Here is a 19739-nt window from a genome sequence, read left to right on the forward strand (position 1 = left end):
GTAGCAGTTATGGAGAACAATGAGCTAAACATTTTCTGGATATATTTCCTCTTTTAACCTCCAGCTACAGTAGAATTAAAAAGCAAAAGATTTAATAGCGATAAAAGTACTGGGTGAAAGAAGGTCAAGTTAATTTCACAGTGTGATTATCAGAAATCCTTCAATCTTCTGGTCCCATGGCTCTGACCGTCCAGACACTTGCTTATCACAGCCCACCATTCAGAATTTTTCATTGGCTCTGTCAATCATGTTGGTCTCCTTTCCTTTCTTCCAGACAGATTTCAGATTGCCCTGGTCTTATTTTTCTTTCTTTTTTTTTCTTTTTGGTCTTATTTTTCAAAAGGCAGGAAAACCTCTTTTCTAATGTTCTTCATGAGTCCAGACCTTTTTTCCTTTTAACATTAGATACATGAAGACATCAGATAGAGGGAACTATTTTCATTTGATCTCCAAATGAAAGCACATTCATTCAGACCCTTAACAGTTGAGAATAATTCACATCTCCTTGGCTGATCATACTATCATACAATCTAGAGCTGAAAAATACCTTAGAAACTCAGCTAGTCCTAGTCCATATTTTATAAATGAGGAACAGAGGTCTAGAGAGAAGTTACTTGGTCAAGGTCATACGGATAGCAGTGACAGAAACTGAATTCAGAACCCATGTTTTCTGATTCTAAGTATAATAGCATTTCTGTTATATTTTATGTCTCTTAGCCTAGCATGGTGCCCTTGTCACCAGTAGGCATTTAATAAACATTTGTTGATGTAGGTGGCCATTAGTTCTTACCTATTTACTGAAGCACTGGGAAGATAGGCTGGCTTTTCCTCTTTCAGCAGTATTACGTCTGCATACTGGAAAGTAACAAGACTTCATTCTTTCTCCTTGCCCTGTACTTGGAGGCCCTGATTAGTGGCAGAGTTGAGGCTAGAGCCCACCTCCTGACTGCCTGCTCAGTGTTCTTTCTGCTGCACCAAAGAAACCTTAGAATGAAGTGAAGATTTTGGATGTGTAATCAAAGTCAGAATAAAGCCAACCGTAATTATCTAGGAGCTAACATTTGTGAGTATAAAGGTCAATGGAGAGAAAGAAGTAAATTTGAGAAGAGTGAGCTCCCAACATCACTTTTTTCAACTAGCATTTGCTGAGGATTTTGCAGGAGGGGAAAAAAAAGCGCTATCTGGGATCAAGTCTTGAATGACCCAGAGGTACTTTCTTCTCATAGGGTTCACATTCCCAAGATAGCAGCTGTGATGCTCACTTAATGGGCTTCACTGCTTGGTCAATACCTACTCAGTTTTGCTCCTCTACCTTCCTTGTTCTGACCAATTTGCTGCCCCTGTATGGAGATAACTGTGTAGGCTTAGCTTCCTGTATCTGACACACTCAGTCCTACTCATTTTTGTTGTTTAGTTGTTTTCCGTCACGTCCAGCTCTACGTGATCCCCATTTGGGTTTTGTTTTGGTAAAGATACTGTAGCGGTTTACCATTTCCTTCTCTAGCTCATTTTACAGATGAGGAAACTGAGGCAAACAGGGTTAAGTGATTAGCCCAGGGTCACACAGCTAGTAAGTGTCTAAGACTGGATTTGAACTCAGGTCTTCCTGACCCCAGGCCCAGCACCACATAGGTCCAATTTGAAAGGTTTTTTTTTTTTTAGATTGCGCTTTTTGCCATATGTTAGCAATCTTCCAAAGAAAGTCTCTTTTTACTCATTTTTCACCTTTTGATAATAACAGCTCCTATAACTGTAAATGGTACAAAGAACTAGTTAGCTTTGTTTCCACTGAATGAATAATAAATTTTAAAAATATTAGAAGTAATAAATTAATTAAATTAAATATTAAAAATATTTTAAAATAAATTTTTATCTCTTCAAATTTTATGTGTATGTGTGAGTTCAAAGGGGAACTTTTCCACTGAATGAATGATAATTTTTAAAAATATTAAAATTATTAAATTAAATATTAAAAGTATTTTAAAATAAGTTCTTATCTCTTCAAATTTCATGTATATGTGTGAACTTCTTGAAAAAAAATCTAGGGAAATCACATTTCTCAAATCCAGAATCAGGGCACATAGTCTGACAAAATTTCTTCCTTTTGCTAAACCTCAATAAAAGTCCCTTCTTTTCCCAAAATATAGACAACCCCAAGATATCCACACCATAATCCAGGAAAGCATTTCTAAGTTATTTCTAAGTCACAACCTCTGCCTCAGTTTCCTCATACATTTCTAAGTTCAAAGTATATTTAAAATTATAATAAGCTTCTAAGACTCTTCATGACTCCAAAACAGCTACAGCTCTACTTTTTTTAATACACAGAAGAGACTATAGAAGGTGATATACTCATCCTCTCCCTTTGGCGGGAAGTTTGGGGTAAGAGAGAACTTTTTTCAAGTCCTTTGAATCCTTATTCTGACCTTGTAGACCTTGGAAACCTATGAGATTCAACATGGTAGATACAGGTTGGCATTCTGGATAACACTTGGGCTTTTATAACTGCCTTTCTCCCTTTACATCCTAGATTCAAAAAAGAGGCCATGACCAGAAGATAGTAGCTTCTTGGAATTGTAATGCAACCAGATCCTTCTGCCACCAGAGGGCCCCAGATTAGTATAATAATGACTTAGAGCCCAATCTTAGTCTCTAGTTCTTGAATGAACACTCATTCATCCCACTCCCACCCCTTCCCTCTGCCCAAAAGCATCTAAAGCTAAGCTCCAATTCAGGGCTCTGCTGTCCCAACTGACCCCTGCGTTGAATGGGATCCTGAAATGATGACTGGGAAGTTTTAAAAGGGGGGAAAGATAAGGAAATGGTGCTTATCCTGAATGTTTTCTTTGACATGCAAGCATATTCCAAGGATTGATTAATGTTAGCTCAAGCAGAGCCCTCAGACAGGTAGATTTTTTTTTAATTGGGAAATTACAGGCTGATGGAAAGATATATAGCTGAGGATAAATTGTACTGACTTCCCCATGACGAGGCCCAGCCCTGCTTAGCAAAGCATCTTCCCCTTTCTGCTGTCAGGAGAATGTAAGCCACGGGGGTAGGATGAGAAGCATAGAAGGTAAAGACAGTCTTTTCGTTTGAAGGCAGCTCCTACCTACCCCTTCTAATGCTTCCCATATACTGCCAAATAGCCCCATGAAAAACATGCCCTAGTCGGAGAGACCAAGGTTGGGATCCTAGCTTCCACTGTTGCTAGCTATGTGCAGTGCTGGAAAGTCAGTGAACCTCTTTGATCCTTGATTTTCTCATCTGTAGAATGGGAGTGTGTGTTTGCACCACCTACTTCTCAGAGGTGTTGTGAAGAAAAGGCTTTTGTAAACCTTAAAGGGGTACAGAAATGTGTAAGAGGGGGTGAGGTGGTCCAGCGGATGGAGCCCTGGGCTTGGGTCTGAAGCCTGCCTCAGACATATAGCAATACTATAGAACTCTGGGCAAAGTCATGACCTCTGCCTCTGTAAAATGGGAATAATTATAACAGGTACTGCCCAGAGTCCTTGTAAGGACCAAGTGAAATGATATGAAAAGCACTTTGCAAACCTTAAAGTGTTACGTAATGTTAGCTATGATGAGGCCCAGCTAATCCCTGATCAGGGGTGGGAGATGCTTCCTGTTTGCCCCTTCCCAGACAGGATTTTAGTAGGTCATTTACTGGCATTCAGAGCCCCGGACAAATCACCCTTGTCACCAACCCCAAGATGCACAAACAAGCGCTTGGATTTGGCTGAGCTAAACAACCCTGACAATGCTGGATTGCCCCGGTGGTAATGGATCTCACGTGTGGGGAGAGACTCTCAGCTCCTCCCCCCTCTCCTAAACTTTGCTATTTGTGGCAAGTGGGGGAGGTGGTGAGATCACAGGAGGAATGAATGCATTTGGAAAGATCTGCTCTCTTCTTGTCTCGTTCAGCCACAAGGAGGAAATTTAAAGGGACAGAAATCATCCATTTAGGGTTTGAGATGCGTGTTATTTTAGAATAACTCCTCATTTGCACTCTGCGTGTTGGGGCTGCTAGTGAGAAATAGATGCCCAGAGAGCCATGTGGGCTTAATCATTTCTGCACTGCTTTCCCCACATTACTTTGGTTGTGATGTAGCCCTAGAAGTCTGTGGTGAAAACCCAGCCAGAGCATTCACAAGTGAACGTTTAAAACATTTGGAAGGGATGGATTCTTTGAAAGCCATTCCAAAAAAAAAAAAAAAAAATGGGGAGGGAGGGGGATTCAGCTGGCTTAAACAAGTCTGACATGGAGAATTTATTGAATCTATAAACATGAACTAATCAGAACTTTATAAGTGCTAATGGACAAAATACAAAATAGAGTCTTAGCAATAATAACTGGCATTTATGGGGTACTTTGATGTTTGTAAAGCGCTTTATTATCTCACTTGATCTTAAAGGTAAATACTACCAGTATCACCCTTGTTTTACAAATGAGGAAACTAAGGCTTAGAAATGTTAAAGGGATTTCCCCTTAGTCAAACAAATTACAAGTATCAAAGGCAGAATTTCAACCCGGGACTGTGCCGGGTTCTTGGCCAAAACTCTTCACTGTGCCACCAAGTCTCTCAAGCATATGGTGGAAAATCAGGAGACCTGAGTTCTTTTTTTTTTTTTTGAGAGGGGAAGGCAAGGCAACTGGGGTTAAGTGACTTGCCCAAGGTCACACAGCTAGTTAGTATGTCAAGTGTCTGAGGCTGGATTTGAACTCAGGTCCTCCTGACTCCAGGGCCGGTCTTTACTCACTTCACTACCTAGCTGCCCCAGGAGGCCTGAGTTCTAATGACATCTCTGCTACTTGCCCTGTGACTTTGGTTAAGTTACTTAATATCTGTGTCTCAGTTTTCTCTGATACAGATAATAAATAATAGCTAATCTATTATTGAGCTATCAGAAAACCAAATGAAATAATGGCTGAGATGTGGCTAAACTTATACCTCAAACTGTATGTCAGAATTTATATGTCTAAGTGCTTACTGTCTCCTCAAAGAGCTGTCATGGCTTAAAAGCATCTTTAAAATTCCTCTTTGGGGGCCAGGTAGGTGACGTAGTGGATAGAGCACCAGCCCTGGAGTCAGATGGACCTGAATTCAAATCCAGCTTCAGACACTTACTAGCTATGTGGCCCTGGGCAAGGGGGGAGGGGAGGCGGTGGGGATGCCTCTTTTGGAATGACCTTAAAAGCCTTTTGGAAATACTTTGAATTGTTCTTGAAAATAGAAAATCTTTGTCCTATGGGGTGGGTTTGAGTTTGGTTTTTAATAAGCAAAATTTCATTTTTAGGCAAATCTGAGGAAGTGGGTGATCAACCTATGTAATACTAGTTGTTGTTAAGCACTTACACACATACACGCATATACCCACATGTGTGTGTGTACATATACACACACACACACACACGTGCACAAGATTGGGCATACCTAAAGAAGTATTGGGGCCAACTTTCTTGTGTCTCCTAAGCTGACCCTCTTAGGCCTGTTCTTGAAAAGGTGGTCTAAGTCCTTAGTAAGGGTAGTACCATTGGAACAAGGTTATGATTTTGCATGGCATGGTAACTTCGACAAATAATACTCATTTTGGATTCATTTAAAATGGATTCATTTAGAAATGCCTTTTAAAACTTGGAAGTAGAAGTCTTTTTTTTTTAAAGCAATGCTATACCTCTCGTGAGAAAAGGCTTCTAAATCTGGAAAAGCACTATACAAACACAAATTGCAATAGTCTCACTGTGTGTTTCCAAGGGGCCAGAGGCTCCTTCCTTCTTTTTTCCACCTAAGAACTAAGCGTCACTCATTCAAATTAACTAAAGGGAAGGTTAGTCTGCATTAGTTGGCAGTCAGAAACATAAAATAAATGCCTTCAAAGGAATGAAAATCTTTTCAAACTTTTATTTACATGACTCTTCTTTCTAGCCTAGGTTCGAATCATCAGACAGGAAAGACTTCGAGATCATTTGGTCTTCACAGAGTCATTTGGTCATTTTCCCAAAATCTAACTTCCCAGAACTCACAGAAATCATTGAATTTCCAAGAGAAAAATCTGGGTCCCTATTTCATTTTACTCATAATGGAGCTCAGTCCCAGAGGGTTTTTTTTTTGTTTTTTTTTTTTTTTGAGATTTACCCAAGGTCAGGTAAACAGTGTTACCTGGTAGATCAGACTATTACTCAGGTCTCCTGCCCCCTTGTGGGAGGCTCTAAGCATTGTACTATGAGACCTTCGGCCAAGGGAAAAATGATTTGTAAGTAAGTTTCCATCTGAGTAGATAAATGCATGCTTTTTTAAAGGGTTTGTAAATATTTTGTTTTCTTGAGTAGGTGAAAGTTGCCCCCTGAAATCTTATATGTACTTTTCATTTTCCTAGCAACACTGTTGTTATCCTAGAGTAAAAATAAATTCCAGCCTAGGTTCTTTTCACATTCAAACATAGAATCAAAGAATGTTTGTCCTCAAAGATCACTTACTTACAGCTCCTTTACAGATGAGGAAAATGAGTCAGTGACTGGCTCTAAATCATCCATCGAGTTAATGACAAACCCCAGGACCAGAGTCCCCTTTCTTAATTTCTAGTTCCTTGGTCTTTCTATTCCAAGAATTTGCTCATAAATTCAAATTAATGGAGTTCATGTTAAAGACATTATAGAATTTGAACTCACAGACCCAGCATGAGGAGAAATTATCAGTTTTACATATTTTCCCCTATCAATTTTTCAAGCCCAGATTTAAATGAAATTTGAGTCAATGAACTTAATAACTTCTTGCCTAAAACTTTCCTGAAATTCTCTAACTTTTAGTGTCTGCTTTTTTGTTGTTGTTTAGTCAACACAAAATATAACTAACAGAAGCTCCCTCAAAATTATTTTGTACAATTGATTGGTGAGTCTATATGCAAATGCATATTTACCAAGGTGCTGGTTAGGTCAAAGTGGGTTGTGTAATCATCTTAGTTGATTTAGATGTTTTTTCTACACATATTTTTCATGGGTACTATTACAAAAAGGGAGATTTATGGAGAGGCCTTAATAGGAAGAAGATCAATATAAAAGACCAATATTTGTAGGTAATGGCAGAAGGGACAGATGGGTAAAGATCAGAGAGAAAGATACAAAATCTTAGAGATGATGGCTTGATAATAATAAAGGAACCCTTAAAATCTAAGACCACTAGTCAAAATGGAAAGAAGTTCCTCCTTTATTAACTCATTTCTATAGCATTCTCTGCTAAATGGATCCCCATGCCTTTGCTTCTTAATCAAGTGTCATTCCTTGGCCAGAAGGGGTCACTAAAGGACTTCCTCTCTCCTAGAGGCTACTTTAACTTCCTCCATGCCGACTGCGTCCTTGGGACAGTGAAACAACTTAACTGTTTGCCTAACACTGTGATGCAACTATAAAAGGCCATCAGACTGTCTCCAACTTTTTTTTTTCCAAAAACTTTTAAAATCTTATAATGCATCTTGAGGATGGGATTATGCATTACCTAATTTCTCACCTTCCCTTCTCCAGAAAATGGGAGAGGTGGGGTGGAGAATGGAGAATAGTTAATGCCAGGGTATGAGTATATCTGGCTTTAGAGTAGAAGGTGCTGGAGTTTAAGATCTATGTCTTTCAGTACCCTGTGTCCAGAGCATAAGTAGGATAACTATGAGGCATATGTATATATTGGGGGTTAGGGAAGAGGGTTAGGTAACTGATAATTGGGCAAACAGAATGAGAGTTTTGGTTTTAAAATTTTCAAAATCCTGTGAAGTTTCAGAATGCTGTGTCGAAGTCTTATGGTTGGTGTGTTCTCTCTTAGGTTGGCACTATTAAAAAAGAGTGGAGAAGAAGATTGGAAGAGCCGGCTTAGCAAGAAGCAGGACTATAACAAAGTGTGTGTCACCGAGCGGGGCACCCGGCTGCAAGAGTCTGAGCAGTCGTTCAAGAAGAAGGTAAGTTGCCCATGTTAGGAAAGGCATGTTGCTTCGGACCATGCTTGGAAAGGCATCAAGCAGACAAGCACGCCTAATCTCACTAATGGCTACTTTGGGAAGCATTCACATCGTCTTGGCTTTGGGGCCCACATGGAAAAGCACAAGTTTGTCACTGGCTGCCAACAATAGCTATTTTTGACCAAACTAGAAAGGTATGCTCATTAGGTTTTCTGGAATCAGTATCCGCATCATATCATGCTTCAGCAAGTTTAGAAGTTTTCGAAATGGTCTTGATGTTTGGAATCTGTTTGATAAAAGGCCAGCTTTGGAATTTCAATAAACTATTTATAAGGAAAAGTGTTAGTGAGTCATCATGTGCAAGTTTTACCTAAGGTATACTGGACTGGGAGTGCTTCTGTTGTGAGTCTGAAGCTTGCACAATAAGAAAGCTGTCATTGGTCAGACCCTAGCTCAGTCTTTAATGGGTTTCTTCCTGAGTAGTTACTTATGTATCCTCCCTTGGACTTAGGTTTTTCAACTGAAAAACTTTGTGAAATGTCTACAAAGTTAATTTGAAGCTGACCAGTACATAGGTGTCAATACCTGGAAGTATTTTAGAGGCAACATTTTCAACATGTTATCAAAATACAACAGGGCAGCCTGGAGTTGTGAGTAGTGGGCCAGATGGCGTCCAGCAGACTTGCATAGAAGTCTTGCCTTTTTCTACATCTTACTCAACCACTAATCACAACTTCCTTAGTACTTCTTTTATGGCATTTTTCCAGGTGATTTTTTTAACCCTATATTGTTAATTAGCTTGTTCAGCTGTATGACTCCGCCCCCCCCCAATCACTTAGTGTCTGTGCTGAGGGAATTCTTGAAGACAAGGAAGTCTTATCCCCATCAGTGGAGGTGGTTCCCCACCTGCTTAAATCAGACTTAGCATTCGCTTGTGCTTTTTCCTATTTTGTGCCTACCTTCAGCACCAAGGAGCAATGTAGTCTGCTAACTGATGCAGTTATTTGAAATGACATGAGCAAGGAAATACGTTTCACATGAGCACTCACCAATCTGAAAAAAAAAGTCTTCAAAGACAAAACAGAATGATGCACTTTGAACTCCATTGATACCTCTGTGGTCCCTTCTAGCCCTTAAAAAAAAATAAAAAAGATTATTCAGCGAAGGGATAGGTGTGAAAGCCACTGTTCTGCATCAGGAAAGTTCGTGGAGAGAGAAGCTGTTAAGAGAAAGAGCTGCCAAGATCTTCTGTGGCTTCATTATTAAAGTGGGAAGGCAATATTGGGCCAACAGACAGGACCAAAAATAATGACTAAAGTGCCATAACATAGGTGACTCAGCGATGGACCTGGAATCAGGAAGATCTGAAATCAAATCCTGCCTCAGACAAATTACTAGCTGTGTTGTGGTGATGGAGTTGTTGATTAGTCATTTTCCATCATGTCTGGCTCTTCATAACTCCTTTTGGAGGTTTTCTTGGCAGAGATACTGGAGTGGTTTGCCATTTCCTTCTGCAGCTCATTTTATGGATGAGAAAACCGAGGCAAACAAGGTTAAGTGACTTGTCCAGGGTCACACAGCTAGTGAGTGTCTGAGACCATATTTGAACTCAGGTCTTCCTCACTCCAGGGCTGGCCCTCTATTCACTGCACTGCCAAGCTGTCATACTAGCCATGTGACCATGGGCAAGTCACTTATCTCCCCCCCCCCCCCTTAGGCCCTCTCTATCTACAAAAGAGGAAAAATCATTGTACCTAACTCACCAGGGTTGTTGTGATCAAATAGGATAACATATAAGCACTTTAGAAACCTTAAAGTGCTCTGTAAATGCTAGCTATTATTTTCTTGAGTTAACTCAATAGTTCTCAAATAAAACTGGCATCCATTTGATAAAAAGCTAGCTCTGGAAATTCAATAAATTATTTATGAGGAAAAGTGTTAGTGAGTCATCATATGCAAGTTTCACCTAACGTCTGGACTTTTTCTGAGTTGTCTCAATAGTTCTCAAATAGAATTACCATTCTATCAATCATGAAATCAAATGTGGGATTCTCCTAATTTTCACCCACTCCTCTTGCCCCCAGGGAAAGAAATTTATTCCCAAGTTCCTTCCTTTGAAACTGTCTTTACATCTCTGTCTTGTAAAGACTGTGATATCTCAAGTTACTGATTTCATGATTGTGCATTCATCAGTGAGGGAGAATGCAGTTCACGGTGTCCCCTCGGTAACCTATGAGTTGCTGTAGTTAAAAGAACTCATTGCTTGCAGCCAGCCTAGCCTGTTGATCTCAGACTAGGCTCAGCTTAGCGATGGATGACAGACATACTGCTTGTTGCCAGGCTGCCATACTTAGCCGTGTCCTCCTGATAGAACCCCATCTACTTGAAGAACTCAAGGCCCACCTCCACCCCATCAGGAGCAGGATTTTGATGGCTGTACTCTAGTAAAAGTATCAATGTCTACCATGTGCTCAGTCCATTCATCACAAGATATCGATTACCTGTGTGCAAGGCACAGTGTTGTGTCCTCCCGTGGGAGATTCGATGTGGGGCACTGTCCCACAAGTGTCTTGAAATCCCTTAGAGGATGACAAGACAAGTGACAGTGTGGTGCTGTGGGGAAAGCATGGCTCTGAAGATGTCAGAGTCCCTGTATTCATATCCTGCCTCAGTCATGTGTGGTTTTGGGCAGGTCCTTCCTTTGGCCTCAGTTTCCACATCTGTAAAATGAGGTGGTTGTACAACATGGCCTCTGGGGTCCCTTCCAGCTCTGAGTCTGTATTTCTGCAGTCCTATGTCCTTAAAACAGCTAGAGGAAAGACCCCAACCAGTAACTAATTGCAAAGTGAAAAGTACCTCCGAAAATGAATGTACTAAAGGAAATGGAGCAGGGTGCAAGGTTACTTCAGGACACATTGGCTAAGAATGGATTGAGGTGGCTCCAGGAGAAGGGCTAAGATTTCTAGGTAGATGGAGAGGAATCAGGTTATGTGGGGAGAAAGGAGTGGTGGGGGCCCAGAGAGAAGGAAACTCAGACAGGACTGCCAGGCTTTATATCCATGAGGGTAGCGATGTCTGTCCTATCTCTGTAGCAACAGTGAACACACCATTCCTACGACTCATCAGAGGCCTCATTCCCTGGGTCCAACTCAGTCTAATGCTACTTTGAAGTTAAAATAGGCTGAGCTATTTTGGTCAGTTGTAGGGGCTATTGGTAATTGTTAGGGTCTTATGAGGACAAGGGGCTAACTGATGGCACTGGCTTCCCCCCTTGCCGGATGGGCACGGTGCATTCAGAAAGAGCTGCAGCAGTGGCACTATGGACTCAGACAAGACATGGAAAGGTGCTTAAATCTGGGCTTTCCCCACCAAACCCCAAAGGAAAAACATCTAAGAAATACTTAGTTATCATCCCATGCTGCAATGTCACAGGGCTGGCCCCACTTGTCCAGCAAAAGGAATAATATTTGTGATATATGATCCTTCCAAGTAAGAGTGTTGGGCTTTGCTGTTGGCTCCATGTAAGCCACACTTGTCAATGGTGAGCTGTTCCCTGGGACAGGTGCTAACACGGTTGCATCGCTTTCCAGAACAGATAGCCCAGCTTCCCAGTCGAGGGATTAAGAGTTGGTTTGTCATCTGATCCACAATTTCCAAACCCCATCCAAAGCCCTACCTCAATAGTTGCCAAGCTTTTGGTTGCTGCCTCAAGCCTTCCCTCAGGTTTTCATATTTAGTAAACAGGATCCCATACATTTCCATTTGGGCAACCTGCCAAGACTTGGAAGTGGCCAGGAGTAAAGAGAACATTCCAGAATCCAGGTCACAGTACTTTGAGAGCCCAGGTAGTGTCAGGACTTGTTGGAGCTTCCTGTTTGGGAACCCCTGACCTTGGTGATTACCTAAAAACATACTCTTAAAAGTGAGAAATCATGAAACCTTTGTCCAAATGCATGCTCTCACTGTAGAGCAGGTAGCACAGTGCCCGGCATATAGAAGATATATGTAATATAATAAATGCTAGTTGATTGGTTATACAAGACACTGGTGAGGAAAAGGAAAAGGAGAAATAAAAGTCTGTCATATACCAGCAGCCCATGTAAATGGTCATGACTAGCATCTAACAAACTGATTGACGTGGAAAAATTCAGATTTGCACTAGACTCATATGATTCTACTATTAACCCCATCACCAGGGCTTAAACAGTAACTTCTTAGATGAAAAATTAAAGGAAGGGTCATTTTCATTATAGATAGATAGACAGACAGACAGACAGACAGATAGATAGATAGATAGATAGATAGATAGATAGATAGATAGATAGAATGTGATGCCAGATAGGACTGCTCCAATCACAAATCCTAACAGATAGATGAGGGAGCTACTTGAAAGTCCCATCATTAGTTATTATGAACCAATGCCATCAAAGATGGCTGAATAAATTTCTCATACCTACTTCATTTTGCTGGTATAGAGGAGGCTAAGTTCTTGAATCTCCTGTGAGATTCTCACAGTTCTACACTGTGAGAATCTCTTATTTACCAACTGCATTCTGTTATACTTTGCATCTAAAGATCATCTATCAGCTAGAGGGTAGCAAACTCCTGTGGGAAACTGACAAGATTTCAGAATGCAGAGAGAGGGGATATCATGAACACTGCAACTGATATGGGGTTTGCTTAAGCTTTTATGCTCATTATGAGTTCACCAAGAGAACTAAGGGAAATCTGATACATCATTGAAAAAAGAAAGAAAATCTTGGCAAAGGAATTAACCCCAAACCAAATAAAATATGTTCCTTTGACCAGCCTCACACTTTCAGTCCAGTGCATGATAAGAAAAAGTTCTGTGGGCCATGAGTACATTTTTGGAACCAAAGTTAGATTTTCCATTCAACCATTAAATGATCTATCACTCTACAGAGATGGTGTAATGTGGTGGTAGCTGTTTGCTTTCCAATTTCATTTTTTAAATGTAGGATTGAGGATTTGGGGCTTAAGGACACTACTAATCATTTGTCCAGCTGTCTGATGGCATTCCCTTGGAATAACACTTTGGGCTTCTTTCTTTTTTCCTTTTATTGTTTAAAGATATGCCAAAAGCTAGAAGCATTTGATTTTTTTTTTGTTTTGTATTGTGCTCATCTAGTTCACCAAAGTAGTCAAAAATAGATGCTGTTGAGTCTCAGTTTGGCCTGTGCCATGCTACACTTGGTGCCTTGGTGCATGAGCTCTGACCACTAGGATTTCCTTCAGAGTGATTGGTGAGGCAGATAAGAAATGAAGGGGAGTCTAAAATCAACAACTTCCAGCCGTCTGCCTGTGGCTACTGAATCTGCTACTTCCTTTAACCACATGCCATCATTTAAGCCCCTCTCCTGATGTTTGCTTATTCTGCATGAAGGCATGAGTTGGTTTGCTTTCATGCATGTTGAACATATCGAGTGACTCACATTCTTTCTAGTTAAGGCGGTCACCAAACGCATCAGCCCTTAACAGGGTTTGCCATTAAAAACCTGAACCTACTTACGAGTCCCAGATTAGTGTCTGATCACCAGCTGTGCTGCGATGCCATTAGGAAAGTGAATCAAACTGAGCACCATGACATTCCCACAGCAAGCTCTTATAAATTCAAGGACAGGACAGCACATCTGTTGTATTCATGCTGGGATTGCCCACTGTCCCCGAGATTCCCAATTGTTCTAAGGGTGGTACATGTAAGATCGCTTAGAGCAGTGGGGGGAGGAGGTAGGAGAGGGTCATAAAAGGGAAAGAAAGTGGAGGGAGGGAGAGAGAGGAAGGAAGAAGACAAAGTAGAGGAAGAGGGGAGAAGAGAGGAAAAAGTGGAGGAGAGAGGGAGAAGGAGGGAGAGGGGAGAAGAACAAGAGACACATGGGGGAGGGAGGGAAAAAGAGGAGCAGAAGAAGGAAGAGGAGGAGGAGGGGATGAAATGAGAAGGAGAGAGGAAAAGGAGAAAGGAGAAGAGGGAGAAAGGATAGAAGTGAAGGGAGGGGAGAGGACAAAGAGAAGAAAAGTAGAAGGAAGGAGAGAGAGAGAGAATGAGAAAGAGAGAGAGAGAGAGAGAGAGGGAGAAGGAGATGAAAAGGCGGGGGAGGGAGTAGAAGAGAGAGAGAGAGGAGAGAAGTAAAGGAAGAAGAGGAGAATAGTGGGTGGTTGACCTCTAATTAAAATGTTTGAGTACTATTGGGAGACTAGCCATTGCAAATCTTTGTTCCACACATCCTGCTGTGTGCTAGCATGTGCACACTGCTAATTGACCCGAGGCACTGATGATTTGAAGAGAATGAATGCGATGCTCTAACTGGACTATTCTTTTCCAACGTTCTGCAATGTTTCCCATTTGTTTTAACCTGTAGGAAGAAGGAGGATTTACAGATGATAATGCCATTTCTAATCTGCTTTGGGTAAGCCTAACTCTAACAGAGGTGTTAATTGTAGGCTTTAGCCAGAAGTCCCACATTTCCCTTTCACATCCTGTGCATTAGTTTTTCCCTTTCAAATTCTTTCCTGCTGGATAATCAGATGCTTGGAGGAGAGCTGCTCCCTGGTGAGGTGGAAGGAGTATTAGTTCTGAAGTGTGATGACCTGGGTTCCAATCCTTCCTCCGATGGCTCATTACCAGTGTAGCCATTGGCAAGTTCACGTGGCTCCTGAGGTCCCTTCCAACCGTAGAGCAGTGATTATAAGATAGAGTCTGCCTTTTTCTCGAGGAAAAGGCTGATAATCTTCATAATAAGCCCACTGCTAGGCTCTCCAGCTTTTTCAAGAAGATGGTGCAACTTTTAACATCTTAATTCAATGCCAGTCATTTTTTTTTCTTCACTGCTACCTGACTTTATGTTTAAATTGCAATATTTGTGACGTTAACTCATTTAATCCCTATACGTACTCACTCAGGTAAAGTTGTGCTGCTTGTGTGGAATTATTTTAGCAGTTTCTTTTCTTTCCCCCGTCTCCCTAAAGATGAAGAACTCTTTCTTGGAAAGAGGATGGGAATTGCAATGAGTAAATTAACTTCCTGTTAGAAGATTACTGATTTTCTTCCTTTGCCTCTTTTCTCTTTTCACCTCTAATCCTCTTGCTTTGCTCTCTAGGAACCTGTATACGCTTCTACTTACTCTCCTGCTATGCCTGCTGTCCATAAATACCAGTCTTTTGTACCCATTAATCAGGTGAGGAAAAACTGACACCCTCAACGAACCTCATTGCAATTTCTGACCAGTAGCAAAGCCCTTTTTCTTTCACCTGGAGAACTGATTCTCCTTTGTTGTCTGTTCTTTCTTGCGATTGATTCTCCAGATATTTCAGGTGAGAATCCTGCCACGTGTATTCTTGTCCCCATTTATTTCTAGAACTTTGAACAGGATGGTAATGTCACTTGGATGAACCAAACTTTTTATCAAGATTTTTTTTTTCCAACTTAGTCACTAGGCTTTGTAGGTTAAATAAAAGCCAGTGTGGCCCAACAAATAGTGCCTGGTGTTCTTTAATACAGCAATGGGAAGTAAATTAACAGATTATTAAGAATAAATTCATTCCTAAATACTTAGTGTTTTATTTGGGGATCCAAGAAATAGTTTCAATTAGCCAAAAATCCTGAAAGCAAATATTATAGAACCTTCGGATGAATGATGAGGGATTTTAAAAGATAAGCTCTGTGACCTATTTAGATTTGGTGCTGTTTCCTCCCCAACATGTTTCCTCTTCAGAAATGGACAGTTTTCTTACATGACTTTTTGAAAAGTAACTTAGTGAGCCATTTCCTCCCTTCTTTCTCTGCCCCATATTTTTTTTTTGCTTTTTTTTGTTTCCATTCTATTGAAGTCAGTAATAATAATTGAGGGACTCACAACCCCTGATTTCTGAGGAATGTCATCCTTGAAAGATGGAAGATACAATCATCTGTAAAATTCCAGTTTGAATATCAAAGAAGCAAATGAAGTTTAAAAAAAAACTCAAGTCAGCCAACTTTTAAAAAAATTGTCTTCTAAAACAATTCTGGATAACTTTTATAAGGAGAAAATACTTGTCACAAAACCTGTTCCTATTTGAGCATGTCAAGAATTTCAAAACAAATTTTTCCCCCTTAATTTCATTTTTCCTTGACAATTATTATTATGTTAATAATGATAATAACGGTAAATATATAGTGCTTTAAGATTTCTAAAACACTTTATATACATTATCTTAATGAAACCTATTTGATTGTATACTGCCTGTCAATTTACACATGGGGAATGCAAAGCTCAGTTTCCTTTCTTTGATAATATTACCTTGTTAAGAACCTATCATTCAGAATCTCAAAGAAGAAAATACATAGTTTCCAGTGCATACAGTGGTAAGCAAAAGCCTTCTAAAGAATATTTCATACTTGCTGTCTGCATCCCAAGATGTTTATGAACTCCTCTCCTCCACATTTTTTTTCTTGTCTACCATAGATGCTTGTGGTATATAACAAACAGAAATATATTTGCTTTGCAGTTTCTTCAAAACATTGTGTCCACTTATATGGATGCAACATTACATTGTATTCATTAACTGTGAACTTGAAGGGGAAGCAGTAGGTAAACCTGGAGCCACAGGGTCCTGGGTTCGAGTATTGCCTCAAATACATACAGCTATGTGGCTTGGGTAAGTCATTTAATCTCTGTGCCCCAGGAGCCCCCCCACCCAAGCCTATACATTGAATAGCAATTCCAGATCTGCATTGGTAGGAAAATCTCCACAGGAAAGACCCTGTGCCAGTGCAATCATAGGTTTGCACTGGCATAAAAAGAGTGCATGCTACTTTATGCTGGTGGATGAGTTACTCATTTGGTGTACACTAAAGCATTTTTGGGCAACTATGTTAACTTTTTCATATCCCTACAAGAACCTGAAATTTTCTCCTAGAAAGCAATTTACCCAAATTAATTGCACAAACACTACCTGCAAGGTACTGTGCGCCACTTGGAAAGCAAAGACAAAAACAAGGCAGTTCTTGCTTACATTCTACTGGAAGAATATTTGAAACGTTGACCTAGTGGATCTAGGAATTCCTCTCATATGGATGAAGGAAATCACAAGTCCAGGCCAAAAATAGGTAGTAATAAAATAATAATAAGTAGCATCAGGGATGCATAACGGATAGATAATTGGCTTTGAGGTCGGGAAGATCTGGGTTCATGTGCTTCTGATACAAACTAGCTGAGTGACCTTGGGTAAATCACTTAGTCTCTGACATCCGCAGAAGCATTTCAGCTCCAGATTGGTAGAGGGCATTTCCTTACCAAAAACCCTTCACGTGGATGAAGTCATAGGTCTTGGTGGAAAGCACAATGAAAGGAGAACCTGAGAGTGTCCCAAAAGTTTTAAGTTCAGCTGGTCATTTGGAGGGGAAAAAACCTTTTCCCCCTTAAAGAGGATCAGATTAGCTGCCAGACCTGATGGCTCCTAAAAATTTTGGATTCCTTTTAGAGCCAAGATACTTGAGCATCATCTCATCTTACTCCTTGACCTACATATTCTCAGACTCGGTGGTGTCCATGTGGAAGAGGTCTAGGGAAAGCCACCTGCTCCAGAAAGAGACATTTGGGCTTTATGGATGTCATTTTTCTTAGTCATTAACCACAATAACCAGCCCTCTTAGGATTTGGGAGACATGATACTCTTCAGATAACAAAAAGAACAAATGTCTGGACCTTTGGAGATGAACTTTAGACATCTGATAAGGACATGTAAAGCCAAGTCTAAATTTTCCTGGTTTTAAGTTGAATCCTGAAAAATCAGTGAGAAAAGACCTTTTTTGTTTGTTTTCTGACTTCAGAATTGGATTATAGTTTTCATAGCTGAGCAAACTGCACACCCCACTGCCATCACCATCACCTATGATGATTTTCCTGCATTGTGTCTAGGGTATACTCTGCTTCAGGGTATGCAGATTGTGGGTAGTTTTGAAATGAAGAGGATCCATTCAGTTGTAATGGGTAGCAGCACAAAATTTGAACTTAATCAGAATTGCCAAGACTCTTCTAGTCTGCAAAGAACATCCAGCTGATATATCACCTTGTTATTCTTTTAGATGGAATGCCCAAAACAGGAGTGGATAGAAGGAAGCCGTAAAAGGCAGATTTATAGGTTGGCAGAGTTGCGACGTTCCAGATTCTCGACCTTAGATGGACCTTCCCTAGGCAGGCCTTTTCCTGTAGGCTCAGAAAAAGAGGCAGACAATGCCTTTTCCTTTTTTTTTTTTTTTACTTAACTTTCTGCCTGCTATCATAGTCCTGCTCTTTTGTATTTCATGGAACATGCTTCCAGAAATCTCCATTCCATTTCCTGTTCAGTTAATTTGGGGAAATTAGCTTGACTCAGCAGGGTGGTAGACTCAGAAGGGAAAGGACTGCAGGCATCTCAACAGGCCCTGAAGTTCCCCTGCTCTCCATCATGCAGTGGCGAGGCATTCTAACCATTCAACTCAGTGCTGGGTATTACTCTCAGATTTGCTGTCATCCAAAGGAAAATAACACATCAAGGGAGTAAAGTACCAGGAGCATTTTCACAATGGCTGAAAGAAAAGGCAAGCTGTAATAGCTCCAAAGTAACAGCAAAAGCAGCAATGATAGCAGGGATTCAGTTACCGCTTCATGGTTTGAAAAGTGCTTTCTATATCTTCTTGGTATAGATTGTATAAGTATAGATAGATTGATATACAAATTGATCTTATTGATCCTCCCAATAACCCCAGGAGGTAGGGGCTATTAGCATCCCCACCATTTACAGATGTGGCAGCTGGGGAATGACTTGCCCAAGGTCATACAGCTAGTAGGTAAGCCAATTTATTTGGATAAATAAATCCTGCCAAGGGCAGGATTTGAACTCAGCTCTTGATTTCTAAGCCCAGCACTCTTATCTCCTGCAGCATCTGCTGTTCTGAGGAATCTGTCCTAGACAAAAATGCTCCCAATTGGGAAGTTTGTCTGAGAAGCTATGGGCCTTGGAAGAGGTTGTGCAGGACCAAAGAATATAGGCTCATTTGTGGATGGACAGATCTAGACTTTTTTCAGCCACATCTGACTCATTGTGACCTCCCAGGCCACAGTGTCCATGGGGTTTTCTTGGCAAAGATACTGGAGTGGCTTGCCATTTTCTTCCTTCTGCAGTAGATTATGGTAAACAGAGGTTAAAGTGACTTACCCAGGGTCACGCAGCTAGTAAGTGTCTAAGGCCAGATTTGAACTTGAGTCTTCCTAACTTCAGGCTGGCACTCTATCCACTGAGTCTTCTAGCTGCCCCAGACCCAGACTTAGGTGCATTTAATTTATCTAACATCTTTTAAATACGAACAGCTTCCTTCAGTACTCTATTACCGCTTTGGGATTTTCAACTGTCATGTTAGCTCCGTCCCTACTAAGTCTCCATATCTCATTTTGCCTCAGTGGCCCTTCCTGCCAACGCATCTTTCCACCAAAATGACAAAGGTCATTTGTGGATAGTCACCCTGAGCTCCTTTTTTCCTTAACCCTGCATACCCTGTCCCCATCTGGAGGGCATAGGGGCAGAAATAGGGCACACTCCATACTGCTGGAATCTTGGTGCCCTAAGCTACGTCTCTCCATGACCACTGGAACTGAAGAAGGAGAGAGGGTGGTGAACAGGCCTTCCCCATAGCTCCCACCTCCAAAACACTCACCCTTTCCTACCTCCAGACTCCTTTACTGTCCCGATAGTCCCTGCCCTTTGTTCTCACCCACACCAAACATTGTCACTTCCTTTCATCAGTGCTGTCTCTCTATTCA

General features: G+C 40.9%; 1 protein-coding gene across 8 annotated transcripts in view; it reads left to right on the forward strand.

Annotated features, from left to right (window-relative positions):
• SVIL (supervillin) overlaps positions 1-19739 on the forward strand; it is a 234524-nt gene that overhangs the window by 168807 nt on the left and 45978 nt on the right. For 4 of the 8 annotated variants that reach the window (XM_036758584.1, XM_036758582.1, XM_036758583.1 and 1 more), the window contains 3 exons: positions 7812-7944; positions 14322-14369; positions 15060-15137. In XM_036758584.1, coding sequence (XP_036614479.1) covers positions 7812-7944; positions 14322-14369; positions 15060-15137 — 259 coding nt within the window. The remainder of the gene's footprint in view (positions 1-7811; positions 7945-14321; positions 14370-15059; positions 15138-19739) is intronic. The other 4 variants (XM_036758586.1, XM_036758587.1, XM_036758589.1 and 1 more) reach the window with 2 other exon arrangements.

This window comes from Trichosurus vulpecula, chromosome 5 (genome assembly GCF_011100635.1).
Source record: "Trichosurus vulpecula isolate mTriVul1 chromosome 5, mTriVul1.pri, whole genome shotgun sequence".
Taxonomy (NCBI): domain Eukaryota; kingdom Metazoa; phylum Chordata; class Mammalia; order Diprotodontia; family Phalangeridae; genus Trichosurus; species Trichosurus vulpecula.